Consider the following 21,478-nt stretch of genomic DNA (forward strand, 5'->3'; position numbering starts at 1 on the left):
TCATTCTGTACATTCGATAATCTTTAATCCTACAACTGTTTACAACTTCCCATTTCTGTATAGCTGTATATCCCAGATTCTGTAAAGTTATTTATTTCATATTCTGTATAGTTTTTCATATTTATATCCTGTTCATATCCTGTACATAGCTTGTACTCACTACAGCCTGTACATACTTATAGTTATAGAATATTCACAACATACTTCATACCGTGTACATTATAACATACCATAATAGACCCATTTCTGTAATATACTCACATATCTATATTATTGCTAATATATATTGTAATATATCTATATCACTAAAGCACTTCTGGATGGATGCAAACTGCATTTCGTTGCCCTGTACCTGTGCATGTGCAATGACAATAAAGTTGAATTCTATTCTATTCTATTCTATAAGAACATGGAGGACAGAAGATTAATGAAATTTTGTGGTGACAGAGACATTAGACTATAACTATTTTTTGTTTGATTTTTTATGCATCATTTATTATGTGTCTCTGTGTGCTGTGATATAACAGATGTGAATACAGCAATTACTGGGTTTTTGTTTGTTTGTTTTGGTTCCTTTAATTTATGCACATGTTAATAAAGTTATTGGGAAAAGGTGGGGGGTGGGGGGGTTACCGCCTCCCTTCCGTGACGTGTTTCCGGTGTCATGTCAGCGGTCTGCTGGCACCGCATGTTTACACTCTGATGCTCCTGCACGGTTCCAGTCCTCACGTTTTTCAGTGAAACAGTTCGACAGAAACAAACGGAGGTTTGTGGACTTGTTATTTCTGTTGTGTCGCCGAAGGTTCGGGAAACATTGGTCTAGAAACGGCCGTGAACATCAGGTGTTTAACGCTAGCTGTTAGCATCAGCTCGTCCAGTGTAAAGAGCGAAACCGGTTCAGTTAGCATCCCAGAATGCGCAAATTCACCAGTTTTAACTTCACTCTTAAACCTGCTCAGGTCCTGAGATCTGCTTTAAACCTCTCTGCAGTTACACGGCAGCTTATAAGAGAAGCAGACTGGTTTTATAGGCTAACCGTGCGCGACATGTCTCAATATCGTGGATAAAACGATTCCTTTAAAATATATTGGATGTTTAAAACATTTGAAAAGTCTTTAGATCAACAGTCAGAAACACAAAGTCAAACTTTTATTTCTGTTGCACGTTTCAAACCGGAGTTGAGTCAAGCTGCTCTCCATCAAATACGTCGATACACCAAGTCTCCAAAAACACAGATAATCAGTGTAATTATTAGGAAATGAGAAATCGGAGCTTTTTAAAAAAGTTATCACTAATGAAGTAAAATCTGCGAATGAAAACAAGAACTGACTAAGAAAAGCAATAAGAAAATGTTTGCTGTGGACAAAAAGCACAATCAGACTCTTTATGAGGGAGGTGGGATAGTCAGAGCTGAAGGGCAATAATAGGGAAGGTCTCGTCTCCTTTAGGGTCTTTATATTCATAACACTGCAACTGTTGCACAGTAAGAACAGTAGACAGGACCCTGTAAAACTCACCAGTCACAATACATACAGATGTGTGTTTGTGACTGACCTGCTCCCTGAGTGCCATTTATTTTTCAACCATTACCTGAAAATCTTAATTTATTCTCTCCATCACTCCTCCACCTCTCCTGTGGGTGATTTGTCTTACACCAAGTGAGGAAAAGAAGTAGGACTGGGCGATATGGCCTAAAATTCACATCACAATATTTTTTAGCTGGATGGCGATACACGATATATATCTCGATATTTTTTAAAGCCATTAAATAAGAACAAAAAGAGTTCTTAGTCTAAGCTGTGTCCCAGATGTCACACAGGCACTTTTATTCACATACAGCGCAGATGTACATGAAAAAATTACTCAGAAATAAATTATCAGCATTTATTAAATAATAATGCTCCATAAATAAAAGAAAACAGTGTTGTTTTTGTGCATAACAAAAAGCTCACAATTGTGCAGTCGAAATGTAAACTAACAGACGCTGAGCATAATAACAAAGAGACAACTTGTACTGCGTGACTGACAGCCTGGAGTTTGAAATCCTCTTTGTAACCGTGTCTCTTACAGGTGCCATTTATGGTCCTTATACACACACAATACGGTAATATTACGTTGAAGCACAGTACGTATCACTCCGCGAGGCTTCTGACTACGCTAGCCGTAATGCTCCGACAAACCATCAAGCGGTGCAGTTTCGTAGCTCAGCAAAGTCGTACTAAAGCATTTTTGGCAGGTTGCTGAGCGCCGTGTAGCACATAAAATCGGTTCGCGGTCAGTAAGGAGAACTCATACATGTCATACTGTCGATCTTTGAGAAAATGACAGCATTTTAATGTAAGGTTATAGCCCGAAAAATACTGTATACGAGTTCTGTAAGGTGGTTTGTTTCGGGGCGGGACGCAGTTTCACACATTCTTTATTTTGCACTTTATGGCACACATCTCTTATCTCGTATAAAAATATATTGATATATTTAAAAACTCGATATATCGCCCAGTCCTAAAAGGTAGGTAGACATTACATATTATTTCTGATAGGAAGTGTGGGAGAGGGAGTCCTGCAGCATCACACCATGGATGCTGTGCTGAGAGCATCCAAACATACAGCCATGATCTCAGCCCAGCAGGAAATCAACTAAGAACACACGCTAGGTTTTCTCTGCATACTTAACTGTTTTAAGGGTTTAAGTTACTCAGGTGTAACATGGTTTTTATTTATCAAATGTCCAGAAATACAAAAAAAGAATTGAATGGGTTTGCTTACATTTAACTGTGTCTGTGTGCAGATGGCAGAAGTCGTTCAAGAGAAAAGTTGTGGCTTGAAGTTTGCGGAGCAGCAGCTCCTTCGCCACGGCTGGGAGCACGGTAACATACTTTGAACTTCTTCATTCAGACATTAAAGCAGCGCTCGTGAGGGTCGGCGCTCAGGTGCAGGAGTCTGATCGGCGCTTTCTCTCCTCAGGTAAAGGACTGGGACGAGCTGAAAACGGCATATCGGAGGCCATCAAGGTGAAAGTGAAGTGTGACAAAGGAGGAGTAAGTGCTGTTCGTCTTTATGCAGCAGACGCTTGTGTTGACGCTAAAACAGGTTTAAGCTGAGAGGGCCATTTACATTTCTTCTGCAAGGTTGGCCATAAAGAAGGGGAGCAGTTCACCTTCCACTGGTGGGATCATGTCTTCAATAAAGCCTCCTCCAGCCTGCAGGTGGAGTCTGATCAAGTAGGTCGCTCATTTGTTTTATTTTTTAGGTTTTGCTCGTACTTATTTATTTAGCTCGTCCACCTGAGTGCGGCTGTTTTTTCAGTGTGAGAATAGTTTCAGGATTTTAGGAGCAGTTTGACGTTTCAGAGCACCACCTCTGAGGAGTGGATGGAAGCTGCAACAAGGCCCAGACTCAGTTTAACGTTCACATCAGTTCCATTCAGGCTCCGAGTGGAAGCAGCTGGTTTGTTCACTTACACAGCGTTAACGTGTTTCCTGGTTTTCTGATGCAGAATGGGATTAAGCTGAAGAAGACTGCAGAAGAAGAGGATGGGATGATCTCCAATAAAAAGCCGAGGAAAGCGACACTGGCTAAAGATAAGCTGTATGGATGCTTTGTCAAGGTAATTGTTTGCTGTCTTTCAGCTGCATGTCCCTTCTTGTTGTACTTACTGCAGTTCAGTCATCACACTGCTTGCCACTCATTGCTGGTCACTGGCGTTACGCGATGAGTCATGAGAGCGTCTCGTTCAGGAAAATCAAAATGGCTACAAAAACAATGCTGCGGTCCCCAAATCTGACCGAGCAGCAGGTATGTCGTCGCCTCGACCTCCACCTTTGTTGTAGCGTTCGTGTGCGATTGCAGAAACTGAGAGGACATGAAGGAAAGTACAAAGAAATGTAAAAATGTTCACACCCCAAAAACTGACCGTAACAAAGAGCAGGAACCCGTCTGGCACGGCTTATAAAACACGGGGACACGACCACACAGTAACAGCAAAAGCATAAACAGCGTCAACGACGTCGGCCATTTATGTAGTTCACATCGTAGGCTCTGCAAAGTTTCCCCACATTAGTCTAAAGCGGGCCTTACAGTGGGACATTATGACACTTTTGTGCATGACATGGACGCTTATTGTGTTTTTAAATGTAGTTTATTTTATTCACACTAACAAACAAACGGCTGGCTCTTCTTTCAGTCTGCCACGCTGCTGTCTGGTCAGGAGCAGCCAGAGCCGAAGGCCTCCAGCTCAGATGACTGCAGCAGCTCTGATGAGGAGGATGAGCAGAGGATGGATCTGTCCAGCACCACCAAGTAAGACTAACATTCACAACATCTGATCTCATCAGCAACTGAGACTTGGAATTGTATTCGGACCTTTTATCTGATAAGTTACATCGTGAGGTTTCTGTCTGACTCTCTGCAGGCTTTCTGACACTGATCTTATGAAGGTTTGTGGAGGACGCACAGCTCACAAGTAAGATGATATGATTTGTAGAATTCAACATGGAAAAAAACATCAAAGTCAAAGGAGCTTGCAAAGAAAAGCGTCTGGACTTCTTTAAGTTGCTTGAAGCAACTTAAAGAAGTCCAGACGCTTTTCTTTGCAAGCTCCTTTGACTACGATGACCTGGATGACTGAGAACCTTCACAGACATAAAAAACATCAAAGAACTGTAAAAAAGCATAACCCAGTTTTCTGTGCTTCTGTTATTTTAGGGGAGCCAGGCACGGCTTGACCATGAGCGCCAAGTTAGCCAGGCTGGAGCAGCAGGAGGCCGAGTTCATGGCCAAGTATGGAAAGAAGAACCAACCAGCAAGTGCTCCTCCTCCAGCCTCCCGTTTAGAGACGCAGGAGGAGATGATGACAAGCAGAAAAAAGATGAAAATGAATGAGAAGAGTAGTGATGGAGTGTGTGAAACTCCCACAACAGATGTTCAACCTAAAAAGAAAAAGAAGAAGAAGGAAAAGAAGAGCGCTGATCCCGAGGAAAGAACTGATGAGGATTTGATCCATGTAGAAAACTGTGAGGCAGATGATTCGCACAAGAAGAAGAAGAAGAAGCAAAAGAAGAAGAACAAAGTGGAGGAGAACAGAGTCGAAGAGACGCATTCACCGGCTGCAGAGAGCGAGGAGGTGACTGCTGAGATGCATGCTGACGAGGGCAAGAAGAAGAAGAAATCCTCTAAACCCCCAAAGGAAAATGACAGTGACTGTAAGGAGCCTAGCCAATCAAATCACACAGGACTGGAGGACTCAGACGTCACAGAGTCAGTGAAGAAAAGGAAAAAGTGCAAAAAGGACAAAACGTGTACACATGAGGAGGCTCCTCCTCTGAAGAGGAAGAAGAAGAAGTCTAAAGACTAGTGTGTGATTAACTGGGAATCTAATTCCATGTCTGAAGAGGACGTGCTTCCCAGTGTACTCGTCTGTGGTGCTAAACCTGAATCATCAATGTCGACCAGCAAGAATAAACAAGTGAAATTGTGGTTTAAAAAAAACAATCAGCTGAGGTTTCATGTGAGTGCTTCCTGTTTAGCTTTGTTTAGTCGATATTAGAGGAACTCGGTGAGTTACAGTCTAAACGTGGACTGTAAAGGAACTTTGGATGTTTTCAGCAAACTGGAAAACATCTTTAACTACATCCAGCAGGTGATGCGCATTACAAGCCCGATGCTGTTTAGACAAGTTGATGATTTTTTTTTAAAGATTGCCTTTATAACATGAAATGTGCCCTAAATAATCCATCACAACCAGACGTGGCTTTTCTAACCTCAGCGATTGTAGCTGGAGTCAGTTTAGTTGTTCTGGGAGGTAAACATGACGGAGACCCCAGCTGTTTTTACAGTACTGGTGCAGGACGCGGAGTATTGTGACACATGCTGGTTTTATATGCAAATTAAATGATCAGACTCAGCAGACTTTTGTACTTTTGATTCTTTTATTTAAAATTGTCTTTGCGTAAATAAACATTTTAAACAACAAAGTAAACAAATATACAACATGTTTGTATCTTTTGTAGGAATTAGAAAATATTCATGTGCGTAGATCATTTGCAGAGTTTTAGTCACCTGACAGGTGTGTCAGCGTGTTCCTGGGACAAGACGCACACACTTGTGACAGATGTAAACTTTGATGAGATTCTTGTTTCCTGAGCTGTAATGTTGATTAGCTGTAAGCTTTTTTGTGAAGATGATAGAAAATAAAATAGTTCCTACGTTAAAACGCCTAAACAAGGAATTTGTTTCCCTTCTTGAGTAACCACGAGTGATCTCTAAAAAGAGATATTACTGCTGAGTTTTTCAAATGTTTTTCAGCACCACAAGGTGAGTCACATGTACTCCCACTGTATTTAAGAGAAAGCAGATGTGTCTTCAGTGGATATCTGGAAAACCTGGCAACTCTAACCCAGATGGATAAATAGCACTACAGGCCAGAGGGGGAAAAGATTTTTGGGTGAACTGTTCCTTTAATCAAGATGTGAGAAGAATGCGTCCATGGTAACAACAATAAATGACCCTTTTGCCTTCAATTCCAACCAAATATCTTGGTTCGAGTCACCAAAGATTAAAAAACTGAATAGTAGAATAAATGTGTCTTTTTATGATCTTTTGGATCATTTCATTAATTAAATATATGTTCGACCTTCATTTACCTGAGTTTCAACATCAGTGTTGGTTGTGATTTAAATGTTTCTTTAAACTGACAGCTCAGTGAGTGTTCAGATGCTGAACACTATCCTCACTTCACTATTAAAAATAACAAAACGGTCGAAAAATCTTGTTGACTCGACCCTTTGTCATTGCTACGGTGGCTCAGAAAAATCCTTAAAGTGTTACTGTATCTCAAATTTCTTCCTAGATGAATCAAAAAGTTAAAAAGATAAATATGCCTGCTGAACATGTGAAGTGCAGTGACTGTCTTTCCATCAAAAAGGGCTTTAAAACATCTGCATCACGCTGTTATTTTAAATAGATGATTAACAAAACCCCAAAAGTTGAACTTTCAACTTTTCCTTGAACCTCCGTCACTTTACAACAGAGACAGATGGAGATAGCGTTGAGGTTGACACGGGATGGAACTTGCAACATGAATTATGTAATCAATACATGCAATGTTGTGCGGTGTAAAAGTACAGTGTTGCATTATTTCTGCCTTTTGGCGACACACACACTGGTCTGCTCAAAGTCTGTTTTCATAAATAGTTGCAGCAGCTGAAAAACTACAAGTTCTCCATCCTCCATTATAAAGATGAGAAACGAATAATGCAGACAGTATCTGGAGCATGGATGGCAACGTGGAAGAGCACACAGAGAACGGCAGCTGGAACTAAGTGGACAAAAGCAGGGCGTCTATCTCACAGATGAATTTGTTCTGAAAGTGACCGTTCGCTTTGACCCAGCTTTTTGTGGCATTCGTCCCAGGGATGATCAGCACATATGAGACTGAAGTGTCTGACATCTCCTTCATCCAGTAACTATAAAAGCAGGACATGAACGTCAGCATGTGTAAAAACATCCCAAATATTTTATTTCTGCATAATTTCTTTCATAATGCATCTTCTTTTACTGAAATCACTTTATCCAATATTATTATTATTGGCATATAAATCACGATATTATTTTATCATTAATCATTCAGTCATTCCCACCACTGCTGTAACTTTGTTCTGTAGCTGTAAGACAGTTTTCTTACCTCAGCGTGTCATTGTGTCCATCAATCCAGACCCAGTTATTTGCTGTCTTCTGTAACCCAATAAAGTATCCGTGGTCTTTACTAAAGTAAGATTTTATGTGACTACTGAGAAATTCCTGTGGGTCATATCATTCGTCATTCAGTGACATTTATGAATTATCATCAGTTATGTAAGAAAATATCATGGCTGTAATTGTGCTGTGGTCTTGTTGTTAGAGCTCACCTGCTCTTTGAGATCGTCAACAACAACCAGATCTGCAGCTTTGCCTTTGCAATACACTCGGCTTTCCTCCCAAGTTTTCCAGGGGGCGTCCTCATTGTAAAACAGGTAGCACTTGTTCTTAAATAGGATCCAGCCACTGCGGCATGGCTGGCACTCTGCAAGGAGATTAGAAACTAGACTCAACGTAGGCTCATTAACAACATTATCAAATTATGTAGCAAAAAAGCTAAAAGATTCACACTGTTTTCTTTTCTACTTTCCATTTTAAAGTAGCTTTGATGAGTCGTTCTCTGGAAACAATGAGAACACAGAGATTCCTTGATTTTGCTAATGAGAAATTCTTAAGCTTCCCTTAAACTTAATGGACAGATCCTTAGTTTTAGAGAAAGGCAAAAGACGGTGAGGTGCTGGTTTGCTTTATTGGTTTTGGTGTGGCAAATATGCATCTATGCGTTATCGCATGTTGGGTGAGCCGTTCACTCCTGAGAATTGTAACAAACATGTGGGACATACTGCCAACTGATGCGCAGGGGTTGAAGGTCAGTTCAAAGGAGAACAGATTCCATGTGCGGTAAAGTCAAAATAAATTGTTGTACATTTTAGATGATATTTGAGGCTCTTTACCTCAAATATAACTCTTTTCCTGGGTTTTGTGACCAGTTCAAATCATCTCTCCCAACCTGCACGCTTACTTGTTTTGTGGTTTTCTATTTAAATTTGTCACATAAATTCTCCGTTCATACTCTCATGACTCTATCATACTGTTGATCATCTTCAGCTCCTAATAAAATTTTGACATATGAAGCTTATTAACTTCTGAGACAAGCACAATGAAGCACTCACGTTTATTAGGACAGTAATCTTTTACTGGAAAGTTATCAAACTTCAGGATGACTTCCAGCGTGCAGTTGAGATTGTCTCTCTGTCTTCTCAGCTCCCGAGTTTTATTGTCTGAGATTTCCTTCTCCATGGCCAACTGCTGATGTTCTGCTGTGAGGTTACTGAGGTTTGCTGCCTGTACCTTAAATAGCAAACTCACTGTGAAGGAGAGAAGACAGCACAGCACTCATCATCACAGCCGACCAATGAGGGTTCACATCCAGTCCTAACAGAGAAGCCTCCTCTTCCTGTCTTCATTGTGAGACAAAGCTGAAGACACCAAACACACTAAAACATGAATGTATAATAAAATGTTTTTTTAACCACCAGTAGAAGGTAATAAATAGTAAAAAGGAAAATTAGCCTTAAATTAAAATCCAGGCACTAGAGGTACAGAAAGCTCGAGTAACAAGTAATAAAATGCAGTTTTGTATTTTAGTGGGAAAGAGATTAAAAAAAATAAATGGTTCAGGTTATACGGGGAAAAATTAATCTCTGTTTTTTAAGCCACCTTTATAAACAGCTTTGAAGGTTTTTCCACATACAGTGAATATGTAATGAGTACGTTTAACTAACTGATCCACAAACAACCATTAAATCAAGACAGAAGCTAAGTAGGAATAAATATGTGTTAGAAATTAACAGGGTTTGCACAGGGAGGAGGATGGGGTGGATGGATGGGTTTGATGAATTTCAGGCTACGTCCACAGTAGCCCAGATAGATTTGAAAACGGCCTTTTCATCTGAAAACGCTCTGCGTCCACACTAGCATTTTCAGTCATTTTCACAGAGTTGTGAAAAGTTTTCACAGAGTTCACACATTTTTGCAGCTAACCAATCCTTTCTTTTTTCATTGCCACATCACATGATGCCTATAATGCCCTGGAGAAGCAAAACAAACCACATATATGGTTTTTTAGGCTGGATAGAACCATTACTTCCTTCTTTTACTCTTTAATGTCACTGTCGTTACTCACGCAGCAGGTCGAGCTTTTCACAAAGCTTCACTATGTAACTTCAAGCCTAAAAATCACCCCAAATTAGCCAAGTTTCATTTACTCAGGAATACTACTACTACTAACAATAATTATAATACACCTTTTGTTCATAAAACTTCAGAAATAACATGAGGTTCTGCAGTGTTCTGTAAGGTTATTGTGGACTGCTCAGAAACAATAACTTAACACTTAAATCACACATCAGATCTTCAAGAATAATTCAAAAATCTTTACTGGCATTTATTATGTAATGTGATGTAAAGCAAACTGCATAACAGCTGGCACTGAAAACTCAAAACCATCAAACCTTTGATGGTTTAAAAACACCAAATATCAAAGTAAAATTCTGTTGAGCAGAACCAACACTAAACAGAGAATTAGAAAATCAATGCATAAAAATATTTTATTTACTTAAAATAAAAATGAAAGCTAGACTTTTGGGAGAACATGAGAACTAAATGTAACAATAAAGTTGAAAATAGGACGAAAACTGTCTTTATTTATTTTTTATTTCTATTTTTTGGTCAAATTTGTGACTCAGCTGCTTTCACATGGTGTTGTCTTTGTATTGTAATATCTGCCCCTGTTAATTACCCTCCATATTATAATAATTAAGAAAGGTAAACAAACAGTGAAACTAATAAAAAAAAACAGCTGAAACGAGCAAACCCACTCTCTGGAAACATGCAAAAATCCAGAACAAAATAAAACTAAAACTAAATAGAGTTTGGTGTGCTGAACTCAGACTTACTGTAGATGATGGCGATGATGCCCACCAGCAGGAGGACACAAAGGATCTCCAAACATGCCAGCAGTAGACGGAAATTGGAGCATGCAGCTGCTTTGCCTTCTGCTTCTAATGAGAAATTTGACGTCATTATTATGAGAAACTGTCACATGGACTTTTACTGTTGTGTGATGCTGCAGCTCATTCCTTTGCTCGTGTGTTGTCTGTTTTCTTAGGCTCTGTTGTGTTAGCCTCTCAGGACCACTGAGGCACCAGATGTTCATGTCAGATGTTGTCAAAGACATACAGGTAGTGAATACATTTGTTCCACTGATGGTCTAAAACATTTTGCTGCTAAATTAGTGAAGATGAAAAAGGGATTTTATAACTTACCAGGTGCAGGAGGAGGACCAGCTGGCGCTTTAGATTTAACTTCAGAATAAATGGCTGGGTCCTCGTTTTTTTCTGGAAGACAGAAATAACTAAACGAATGGACTCATAGAGATGAGTTTGACAACAACACAACCCACAGAATTACAAAATGCGCAGTCATGTGTCATTAAAGCATATCATTGATCTCTTAGGTCGCTCTATGTTCCCCTTTTCTTTCCTTCTCCTTCCCCTCACACACCACACTCTGCAAAATCACCACTGTTAAATTAACACAGTGAGTTTTAAACCTGACACTAGAAAAGTGTCTATATGTGTTGACTCCTTTAACTGTTAAATGAACACTTTTGAAAGTGAACTGCTTGTCCACCACTACTATGTTCGTTAGGTTAGCCTCCACTGGTTTGTAGTCTCACTGGATCTGTTCCAACATAACACAGTATTTTATTCTATGTTATTTTATTCTATTCCATGTTTTTCTTAATTATTCCTGCTTGTAACTTTGCACTGTTCACTTCCTGCCGTGACCCAACAAATTTCCCATGTGAGGACTAAAAAAGGTTTATCTTATCTCTTATCTCTTATACTGTGCCGACCACTGGGTTATGGCGTTCCATGTATGTCCCGCCTGCTAGCATCTTGCACCCTGCAGTTATGTGCTGGATTGTCTGAGGGGCATCTTTACACAGGCTGCACCTGGGATGTTGCCTGGTGTGACAGACCCCAGCCTCTATGGATTTTGTACTACTCAAGACTTGCCTTAGTCTCTGCAGGTGGTTGCAGTATTTTTGCATTACTTGTGTTGGTCTGTTTTCTCAGGCTGTGTCATTGTCAAATACAGAAAGTTTAAAGCATGAATTTGCTTTGTTGCTCATGTAATATCTGCATGAACGTTATAACTTACCAGGTGCAGGAGGAGGACCAGCAGGCGCTTTAGATTTAACTTCAGAATAAATGGTTGAGTCCGGGATTTTTTCTAGAAGACACAAATGACTGAATGCAGGGATTCATACCAACAAGTCTGACATGTGTGCCATGTGCTAGTTTTCAAACTAGCTTTATCACATCATTTATGATAAAGCCAAACAATGTGATAAACTCAAAAAGATAAGTCTGAGCTCATGACTTGGCGTATAAAATAGAAATGTTGTGCTTTCTAGTGATTTGAATGTTTCCGAATTTTAATGATAAATAATCTTTTTGTTGTTTTTAAATAAAAACTGGATGATATGATGTGAACAGAGCAGCGTTCTTTCATCAGGCAACTTCACAAAGATATAAACAGTCAGACTTATCAGTGATTCATTTTTGAATGAAGGAGGAGAGTAACTTACCTTTTGTTAGTGAAGCACCAGTTTTGAAAACCATTGTGGAATAATTGACTTCTTCCTCCATCATTAAAAGCCAAATTGCCTTCAGCGCAAAGAAAACTAAAACTGGCCTCAACAGGAGCGGACTGTTAAAAGAGTGTTACTGACACCCCACCCACATGCCCATCATGTGGGTGGGGTGTCACACGCACCATAAAACAATATGAAATTCCAGCTGTAACTGGCACAGAACAAACCCGCGGTTCCTCTTCCTATTACTCCTCAACGTGTTCATACACATGCCTGATCTCGGAATTATGTTGCTTCTGTAACACACCGTTACGCTAAGAGCAGTTAACACATTTGGGCTTTAACCCAACAAACCAACCTGTCACATATCTGTCTGGTGCAACGTCCGCGTTGTTTCTTAACTGATGATCGATGTCGTTGTGAGACATCGTGTTAGGTGAAAACGTTGTGATGAAAAATGTCTGTCACAGTACGAAAAAGGAAGAGGCGAGTGATCGCAATTTTTGCAACTCGTTTGGCCCAAGGAGCAGTGAGACTCTGCAGTGGTGAGGTGTCTGTCATCACTGCACCTCATAAAGAAAAATTAATCAAACCTTCACACAGTAATCATGGATCAGCCAAACCGTTGTCCTGATGTAATGAACAATATTCAATTCACACTATTTAGCAAATTTATTGACTTAACATTCCTCAAAATGACGACAAAAGAACTCCATTAAACACTAAATGATGTGATAACTTTGCCACTTGTATCCTGTTAGACAGGGAGGATCCTGTGGATCATAACCGTGGAGAGAGTGGTGGTGTTGAACACAAACACTTTTATTTGGTGATGTATTTGATGAATTTGTCCGGGAAGTTACTGCGAGCCCCTTTTAATTCTCAATGAACTTTAATTCTCATTTGTCTGTGCAGTTTACCCCAGTTTACAAGTTCTTTCTGCACTTCACACGCTGCAATAACCGGAGATGTGATGAACTACTACATCATTTATATTCTGGTTATTTATTTATATTGCACTTTTTAAAGTCAATAAACAACAACAATAAAAGCATAAGAAATTGTAGTAAATTATTATGAATGGAAACAAAAACTTGATGGGAAAAAAGAATTTGACCAGAACTGTAAAACAGACAAAAAACCAAAATGTGTAAAAACTGTAAACTGGTCACAGACAGATTTCCATTCAACGATTAGTTTTATTAAATGCATCAAAATACTGCGACAGGCACAGCTCAGTGGAGGCGAGGCCGAGCACACAGCTGTTGCTCCAGCTGCCTGTGTTCTTAGGTATCAGCCTTACGAGTGTCCAGATGAATGAGTAAATAAAAGAATCACAGTTTTTATGAAGGTGGGAGCTGTCCACACCGGCCAAACCACTTTAAGCTGGAAACACTTTTTTTCATAATAACATTGAACATTTTAACACGAGAGTCTCTTGTAGGATAAGCCAGTTAATTTCTTACACACTGTTTTAGTTTTAGACAATAGGCACAACACACACACACACACACACACACACACACACACGCACGCACGCACGCACACACACACGCACGCACACACACACACACACACACACACACACACACACACGTATTATTATTATTGTTCAGATTCTTGGTTTCTGTTACTATAAAAGGAATAAAGATGCTTACAATTTACGCCCAATGAGCATGAACAGACTGTCACTTCCTCAAGTGGAAAGGGAAGTTTCACAAACATGTAGTATTACAGTTTTTGCCCACTGCTTGAACACATTTTGCAAAACCCCGCTCGCTGTGCCAAAACTGTACACACAAGTACACATGACACAACACTGGGAAATATACCATTCACATCTGTGCCAAATTGGAACTCTACTCCCAAAACCTAAACTCTGCTGTCAAAACCTAACATTCCTTTGTCAAAATGTAACTCTGTTGACAAAATGACACATACCTGCACCATATGCAAACACTCACAGATCAGGGGGAACACACTAGTCTGCTGTACATAAAACACTGCAGTCCTTGATTCCCATTGTTTATTCAGAAGGCACATTTACAGGGGACACATTTCCAAACAACCATAAACGCAAATAGACCTACTCAATACTGTACATTGCAGTACCATGAATACAGGTACAGCAAATAAAACAACAACAACACAATAGTACTGCAATAGAAAAAACACTATACTGTAAACACAAAAAACCATGACAATTGTGCATAAGTGGGCTCATGGATCCCGCCGTCTGTTGGGGTCTGGCCACAGGACCTCATCAACATCGCAAGCAATGTCCTCTCCCGCTAGGCACCGGGGTAAATATCCTCTTGCTCTCCCTCCATCCATGCTTGCAAAGTTCTTGGAATGGCTACGCTGAGGGCTTTTTGTAGTTGGCTAATTGGTGTTCGGTTTTGCAAGTAGGTGCCTTCAGGTGTGTATTTGAGTGGTTGCAATTACCCGATGTGTTTTGTATTTTGGATACATGTGTTTTCCGAATGGCACCCTGAGATTTCATTTTGTGAGCGAAGTGTCTTATGTATGAAATAGAGTGTAGCATGCAGGACCATGTGTGTTGCATGAGGGAGTAGGTGTGTTGCATAATTGGTACTGGGGTGCAAAGCAGCGCTTTTGTTTAAGGTAGGGGTACATGTGTTTGAGGTATGGTAACAACAGCTTCACGTTGTGTTACTTTAGTCTAAGCATGGGTTTATAGTGTTCAAGCAACGGGCAAAAACTGTAATAAATAGTAACATAAACACATTCATGCCTGTCTCTGCATTTACATGCATCGGAATATGTTTCTTTTGCCATCTAATACATTAGAAATCCCATAGTAATGACAAAAGAGCACATATGATTACAAAAAAGTACAAATGCTTTTGCAGTGCAGCTCAAACGTGGTGTGTGATTCTGCAGCATTTGTTTCAAAATGTAACTGAACATAAATCAAAACAAAGAAATTACTTATTTTTTTACAAAATCAGTTTGACACAGAAAAAAAACTCATTGCCTTTAATTCAAAAAACACAAGGAGTTACTGTCACATTAAATAACAATTCTATTACTGGGACTGATTCCTAATCTGCTTTAATTAACGCTCATCTTTCACAGATCCAACAGTTTCTCATGTCACAGCTCTCTTTGCCCCAGTTGGCCAGAGGGGGCGCTTTTGGTAGGCTTAAAGCACAATATCTTCTGTTGACATCTTGTTGCATTTTCCAGTACCTAAAAAAGTCACATAGTGTCAGTCTGTATGCCTACTCAACATTTCAACCTTTGACAAAATAATCTTTATTGTATTTCTGAAATTCAGCACGTGGAGTGCTTGGGTACCAAAAATAAGTCAATGATCTGTGTCAGTCTCTGCACACACAGCATTCCTGATGGTAACAGGGATCGAGGCAATTTAACCAACACAGAGGCCATGAATGCACACTTGTGTTTGGTCTCGCAAAAGTCAGACACTTAGATGTTCTGAAAACCACAACCGAGTCCATCACGGATGTGGAAGCTTAAGAAAAATGTCAAAGGTCAAAAATCATCTTTGAGAAACAAGCAATGGATGCAGTGAAGAGTTTTTAACAGCTTTTATTTTTTTTTCACTCTGCTACAAATAAGTTTGTTGTTTATTAGGACTTGTGTGTTCTCAGTGGTGGGAGCTGAGAACACACAAGTCACACAACAGTGTTAGCCAGGGTTTTCCTTACTTGGATGCATGCAAGACGTCTTTTTATGTTGAATGAAAACACTTTGTGTTTTTTCATTTCACAAATGAAAAGAGAAAATGCAAACAGAAAACAAGTCTGCCATCAACATGTGCTGATTCGACTTAATCGTCACTTCCTTGAGCTATTCCAGCCTAAAGGTTGTTTTAACTCAAACTTATTTGGAATTGGTTCATACTGTAAACTTCTTGTGGCTGTAAATCTTAAACTTCTTGTTATTAGAAGAGGTAATGTTGAAACAATTTTTTTGTTCTGCTTTTTACTTCCATTCCATATTTTTTAAAGGGTATTTACAATGTGTTGTAAAAATGTGTGTGTGTGTGTGTGTGTGTGTGTTTGCACTTATACATCTTTGTGAGGATCAAACTTTGACTGTTACTATACTTGTGGGGACCATCAGTCCTTATGGGCCCAAATTGTAGGCCTCATGAGTTTGAAGGCATTTTTGAGGCTCAAATGTGGTGTTAGTGTCAGGGTTACAGTTAGGTTGTGGTTAGGCATTTGTGATGGTTAGAGTTAGGCTAAGCAGCTAGGGAAAGCATTATGTCAATTAGATGAGCTAAGTAAGATATAATAGGCAAGTATTTGTATGTGTGGTGGTGGGCGGGGGTCATGCTTACGTCACAGTGAGGTTACTTCCATCTACCCACGTCCACGTGTCCTTTGGGCTCTCTGCTCTCAAACCGATCCAGTAGCCGTGCTTATCATCAGCGTGGTAGTCCTTAGTGTGGTTGCTGATAAATTCCTAAATTTGTAATACATGTGTTATCTGCCACATAATAATAGTCGGGTTTTAGTTTTCCTTTGAGATAAAAAGAACGATGACTCGTCTATAACAGCAAAAAATAAAAACAAACAGGTTTAAAAAAATAACAAGGTTTTCCTTTTTTGCACACTATGTTTACATTTTAAATGGATAAAACTGGCTTTTGTTCCCTCAAGAAATCAACACTCAGTACCCATATTGACAAAGTTTACACAACTATCCAGACTGCTGGCTGTAGTTACAGCTGCTGGGTTCCTTGGCTAAGACTCTGTGGGCTTGTTAGACCAGATTGCCTGGGAGGTGTTGCTGAATTACCTTCTTCAGATCTGTCCACAGATGATCTCTCCAAACTGCAAACTCTGATCTGACGCTTAGAGTTTGGAGCTCTTCAAAATGAATTTAAGTTTGTCCAATCAGATTAAAGAACATTTTTCTCTTGGTCTTTTAAACTCTCAGCCTGTGCCTTTTACTTCGACTATCTTTTGTCTGATGTATGAAGAGTCGTTCTCACTCTCTTTTTAAACACGCTGGGGACTCTGTAGGAATGATCGCTGGTTTCTTTTCCACAGCTCTGACCAAAGATCATGTCATTTACTGAATTTGGAAGTGAGGCCACAAAGACTATTTTAAAGAGAGCAGCGAGCTAGTGGGAACACTCAAAGCTTGCAGTTCCTTTTTCCTGAATATTTCTCTTTTCTTTTTAAGTACAAGTTGAGGCCTGCTTGAATCAAAACACAACTCAAATATAAAGCAAACCCCAGTGCACTTCAGAGAACAAGAATCTGAATAGTTTTAAAATAAGAGATTGCAGTTTCCCTTTTTACAGTATTTTTAAGTGTTGAGTGAGGAAGAAATATGTTTTCTTAAAATCCAGTCAAATGGCAAAGAGGTGGGAAAAGACTGAACTGAAGGAAGGTAACTTTGAATTATAGTTGCATTAACTTCCTCTTCAAACCTTCCTGTCTAAATCGCTTGAACTTTGACACTGTTTTTCCTCTCTGTGTATGAAAACGCTCTTTCACTTTATTTAAACTTTAAAAAAATCTATACAAATGAAATCTGGCTCACCTGTTCTTCCTGACTTTCGATCACTACCAGAGCCGCCTGATACATTTTGCATTGATCACGACTTTGATCCCAGCTCCTCCAATAAAACGAATATTGATGTTGGGAAAAAAAGTAACAGCTTGACTGAAACAGCACCCAGCCATCCAGGCAAGGTTTACACACTGATCAAAAAAAGAAAGGGACAACAAGACCAGAATCATTTTAGAAATCCAACTTTACAATACGTTACAAAGAGTTTTTTAGATTTGAAGATTTTTAAACAGTTTAAAACATTAAACCTTCAAATAAAAACATGTTTGCACCGGTGGGAGTCGTGACAGGAAGTGAGCAAAAAGTAACATAAAATTATATGAAACTAAGACATGTTCACCTTTCTGTGGGCAGTGTTTTTCCACTGAAAATTCCTGATATTCCATGATGACTCCGATGGTCCAGTTGAGTTGGTCTCTCTGTCTGGTCAGCTCCTCTGTCTGTCGCTCTGAGGATGTTTTCTGTGTCATCAGCTGCAGGTTCTGTGCTGTGATGTTGGCCATTTCTCGCTGCTGCTCACTCATCACTGTGTTAACTGCAGTCAGATAAGAAACAGATGTTAGTGTTATTGTCTGATTACACTAAAGTCCTTGAATACACAGCAGGTGGACTTACAGCGGAAGTTGAGGCCGATGATGACTGACACCAAGATGAGGCAAATAATCACCAGACCTGTCACAACCAACGCAAGACGACTACAGGGTGGAGCTAACTCTTTATTCTCTACAAGAATAGAAAAAAATGTTTATTTTAATGATTGAATAAAAAATATCATTTATTTGTTCAGAAAACCACAAATAACCTGTTATTACAAGGGATGCATCCAATTTCCTGTCCTCAGTGTTCACCTCGTCGTAGATTGTTTCTGTGTCTTTTGGCGTCACTGGAAAAACAAAAAGAGTTTAAAGGAAATGAAAACTCATTTGTAGTTTGTTCTTTGTGGGGATTATTTATTAAACTTTACTTTTTAGATCACCAAAAATAGCAGTGCTAGGAAAGAACTGACATGCTGAGTAGCATAACATCGCCAGAATTAACCAACTGGTATTGATCGTTCCCCAAAACCACATACATCACAGTTTTGGCGATGAAAGGGAAGAAAGTAAGTCTGTCACTCACCGTATGTTGGATCTCTCTTTGTCTGAAATATCACTGTCACATAATTCTCTTCTTCCACCATTATTTATGTGTTTGCTGTTTATTGTCAGCGGTACTTACTTTGTTAATCTCGGAGTCAAACAGCCACTGTGGGTTTACTGGTCAGTGTAAGTGAAGTTTAGAGGCAGAGAAGTGGACCGTTGCAAGATCTGCACTTCTTCTTTTTGTCAGAAAGCGGGAGGGTTGTGGTTATTAGAGGGACATTTTTCTTTTTTTAGATAGTTTTGCAAGACGAGAAAAAATATGTCAGAACAAAGCGACGGCTGTCGCAGAGTGGAAGACTCACGTTTCCAGGATACTAGTGGGGTCATTTTTTTCATTTGAGTTTAACAAACAATTACCTTCAGTGAAAGAAGTGTGTGTGTGTGTGTGTGTGTGTGTGTGTGTGTGTGTGTGTGTGTGTGTGTGTGTGTGTGTGTGTGTGTGTGTGTGTGTGTGTGTGTTAATTTACAAATGTCAGAACTAAGTAACTGCAGCATGAATGTTATTGTAAAAATGATGAATTTCATCAGTTCACCTCGACACTGTTTGTAGGCAGATGTCAACCAAAGCTAACTTTTAACTTCCAGTTCATTTCCAAATTATCAGGCACATCCAGCTCAAACTGATCTAATACAGCAGTGAAATAAATCAGCCACAATAAAGCTTAATGTTTTGGATCAGTTTGTGTTGAAACTTCAAATGTGTGATCAATTTTTAGGCTTCACATTAAAGGTTAAAACTTCCAGCTCACTTCAGTTAACCTACATGGCAGACGTTGTACGTACTGAGTACAATCAATCATCACAGTTCAATCAATGCCACTGAAACACGGAGATGCTGATGCATGCTTTTATTACCAGTCGCATTGATTACTGTAATGCCCTGCTCTCTGGTCTTCCTAAGAAGAATATTTCAACTTTACAACTCTTGCAAAACTCGGCAGCTCGTGTGCTGACGAAGACCAGAGGGCGGGCCCACATTACACCGGTTTTAGAATCGCTGCACTGGCTCCCCGTGTGTTTCAGGATCGATTGTAAAGTTCTTTTATTGGTTTTTAAATGTCTTAATGGTCTTGGGCCTTCTTATCTCTCAGATCTGCTTTTACCATACGAACCCTCGCGGACCCTGAGGTCCTCTGGTACTGGCCTTTTGATTGTCCCTAAAGTCAGAACACATACTCACGGAGAGGCAGCTTTTCAGTGGTATGGTCCTCGTCTGTGGAACAGCCTGCCGGAGGAGCTCAGGGCCGCAGAGAACGTACATGTTTTTAAGAACAGGCTCAAGACCCACCTTTTTAATTTAGCTTTTACTTAGCGTTTATTTATTTTTTATGCTTATTTATTCTATCCTGTTATTCTATTATTAATTTAGGATTTACCTAATATTTTTTGATTTTATTCTTATTCATTTTTTAATCTTCTTACTCTATTTATATTTATATTGTATCCTGTTCTTATTTATTTTATCATTTTACCCTGTATATATCGTATTGTGTCATATCTCCAGTGTTTCCTCGGAGGGCGCTCTCTGCACCGGGGCTGTTATTGACCGTGGCTGCTGGGTCTCTGGGGTCCTCTCAGCCTGGTTGGGGGGCTCCTTGGCCTCCCTCCGGCTGTGTGCCCAGCCCGGAGGCTGCGGTCTGTGACCGGCTCCCGGTGCAGACGGCTCCCTGTTATAGTGTTTCCTCACTTGGCTCATGCGAGCCCAGCCCAATTTTTACTCTTTAAGTGTGCGCGTGTGTGTATGTGTGTGTGGGTGGGGGTGGGGGGATATATGTGTATTGAGAGTGTGGGGAGTGAGTTGGAGGGTGGGGTGGGCTGCTTTTAACTATGTAAAGCACTTTGTGCTACATTTTCTCCGTATGAAAAGTGCTTTATAAATAAAGATTGATTGATTGATTGATTGATTGATTGATTGATTGATTGATTGATTGATTGATTGATTGATTGATTGATTGATTGATTGATTGAAACATTAAAAACTACAGTGGCATTGCAAAAGTATTCGGCCCCCTTGAACTTTCCCACATTTTGTCACATTACAGCCACAAACATGAATCAATTTTATTGGAATTCCACGTGAAAGACCAACACAAAGTGGTGCACACGTGAGAAGTGGAACGGAAATCAGACATGATTCCAAAGATTTTTTACAAATAAATAACTGCAAATACATGTAGAGTGTGGTTTAAGAGTTCAACGTGTGTTTCATGCAAACATGCAAATAATCAGAAACTTTAAGGACTTAAAAACAGAAATAAAGACAAAAATCAAATATTTTATATTCTTTATTATAATTCAAATTTTAAAAAATAAAATTGTTTAGAGTAATTTAAAAAGTTAACTGACATTTCTTTGACTTGGATCTGTCCACTAAAGACTTGGGGGTAACTGTAGATTTGATCATACATCAATCTTTTTTGGCTAAATCAACCTGCAGTCTTTGTTCCCCTGTTAGAAATATGGGTGTCCTTCAAGGTTCAGAAGATTCAGAAGCACTGTGACAGAGGGAAACATGACAGAG

The 21,478-nt window shown here is 39.6% G+C and overlaps 3 protein-coding genes across 5 annotated transcripts; 1 reads left to right on the forward strand and 2 right to left on the reverse strand.

Moving 5' to 3' along the window:
* The first annotated feature begins 637 nt into the window (after window positions 1-637).
* Window positions 638-6,613, forward strand: gpatch4 (G patch domain containing 4). Its single transcript, XM_086312457.1, has 8 exons — window positions 638-766; window positions 2,789-2,867; window positions 2,965-3,038; window positions 3,129-3,221; window positions 3,497-3,607; window positions 4,184-4,299; window positions 4,412-4,462; window positions 4,705-6,613. The coding sequence occupies exons 2-8, from the start codon at window positions 2,789-2,791 to the stop codon at window positions 5,351-5,353; spliced, it is 1,173 nt and encodes a 390-aa protein (XP_086168583.1). The 5' UTR covers window positions 638-766; the 3' UTR covers window positions 5,354-6,613.
* LOC147319727 (uncharacterized) lies at window positions 5,830-12,483 on the reverse strand. Of its 3 annotated transcripts, none has more exons than XM_086312460.1 (8): window positions 12,233-12,483; window positions 11,803-11,874; window positions 10,902-10,973; window positions 10,533-10,637; window positions 8,748-8,942; window positions 7,905-8,059; window positions 7,682-7,731; window positions 5,830-7,463 (listed from the first exon to the last, which is right to left on the reverse strand). In XM_086312460.1, the coding sequence occupies exons 1-8, from the start codon at window positions 12,294-12,296 to the stop codon at window positions 7,316-7,318; spliced, it is 861 nt and encodes a 286-aa protein (XP_086168586.1). In that variant the 5' UTR covers window positions 12,297-12,483; the 3' UTR covers window positions 5,830-7,315. The 3 variants fall into 3 exon arrangements, with proteins under 3 accessions (XP_086168586.1, XP_086168585.1, XP_086168584.1); XM_086312459.1 differs by having other exon boundaries at window positions 5,834-7,463; window positions 7,682-7,797; window positions 10,533-10,634; XM_086312458.1 differs by having other exon boundaries at window positions 5,835-7,463; window positions 7,682-7,797.
* Window positions 12,484-13,307: 824 nt separating this feature from the next.
* Window positions 13,308-20,538, reverse strand: LOC147319728 (uncharacterized). The gene is made up of 7 exons (XM_086312461.1): window positions 18,935-20,538; window positions 18,618-18,698; window positions 18,431-18,538; window positions 18,156-18,350; window positions 17,786-17,946; window positions 16,572-16,696; window positions 13,308-15,451 (listed from the first exon to the last, which is right to left on the reverse strand). The coding sequence occupies exons 1-7, from the start codon at window positions 18,993-18,995 to the stop codon at window positions 15,325-15,327; spliced, it is 858 nt and encodes a 285-aa protein (XP_086168587.1). The 5' UTR covers window positions 18,996-20,538; the 3' UTR covers window positions 13,308-15,324.
* Between the last annotated feature and the right edge of the window lie 940 nt (window positions 20,539-21,478).

The sequence above is a fragment of the Aulonocara sp. 'chitande type north' Nkhata Bay genome, linkage group LG11 (genome assembly GCF_057382095.1).
Source record: "Aulonocara sp. 'chitande type north' Nkhata Bay isolate Kocher_YH1m ecotype deep benthic linkage group LG11, A_spYH_male_GT1.1, whole genome shotgun sequence".
In the NCBI taxonomy this organism is placed as follows: Eukaryota; Metazoa; Chordata; class Actinopteri; order Cichliformes; family Cichlidae; genus Aulonocara; species Aulonocara sp. 'chitande type north' Nkhata Bay.

Excerpts from the sequence above, each read along its gene's own strand:
- LOC147319727 (XM_086312458.1), bottom strand. The coding sequence starts at position 12,296 with ATGATGGAGGAAGAAGTCAATTATTCCACAATGGTTTTCAAAACTGGT. Across the intron at positions 10,638-10,901 it reads TGGTCCTCCTCCTGCACCTG|AAGCAGAAGGCAAAGCAGCT; the intron begins GTAAGTTATAAA and ends ATTTCTCATTAG. Across the intron at positions 7,798-7,904 it reads TTGACGATCTCAAAGAGCAG|GAATTTCTCAGTAGTCACAT; the intron begins GTGAGCTCTAAC and ends TATGACCCACAG.
- gpatch4 (XM_086312457.1), top strand. The coding sequence starts at position 2,789 with ATGGCAGAAGTCGTTCAAGAGAAAAGTTGTGGCTTGAAGTTTGCGGAG. Across the intron at positions 3,222-3,496 it reads TGCAGGTGGAGTCTGATCAA|AATGGGATTAAGCTGAAGAA; the intron begins GTAGGTCGCTCA and ends TTTCTGATGCAG. Across the intron at positions 4,463-4,704 it reads GGAGGACGCACAGCTCACAA|GGGAGCCAGGCACGGCTTGA; the intron begins GTAAGATGATAT and ends CTGTTATTTTAG.
- LOC147319728 (XM_086312461.1), bottom strand. The coding sequence starts at position 18,995 with ATGGTGGAAGAAGAGAATTATGTGACAGTGATATTTCAGACAAAGAGA. Across the intron at positions 18,351-18,430 it reads CATCGGCCTCAACTTCCGCT|TTAACACAGTGATGAGTGAG; the intron begins GTAAGTCCACCT and ends ATCTGACTGCAG. Across the intron at positions 15,452-16,571 it reads GGAAGTAACCTCACTGTGAC|GTACTGGAAAATGCAACAAG; the intron begins GTAAGCATGACC and ends TGACTTTTTTAG.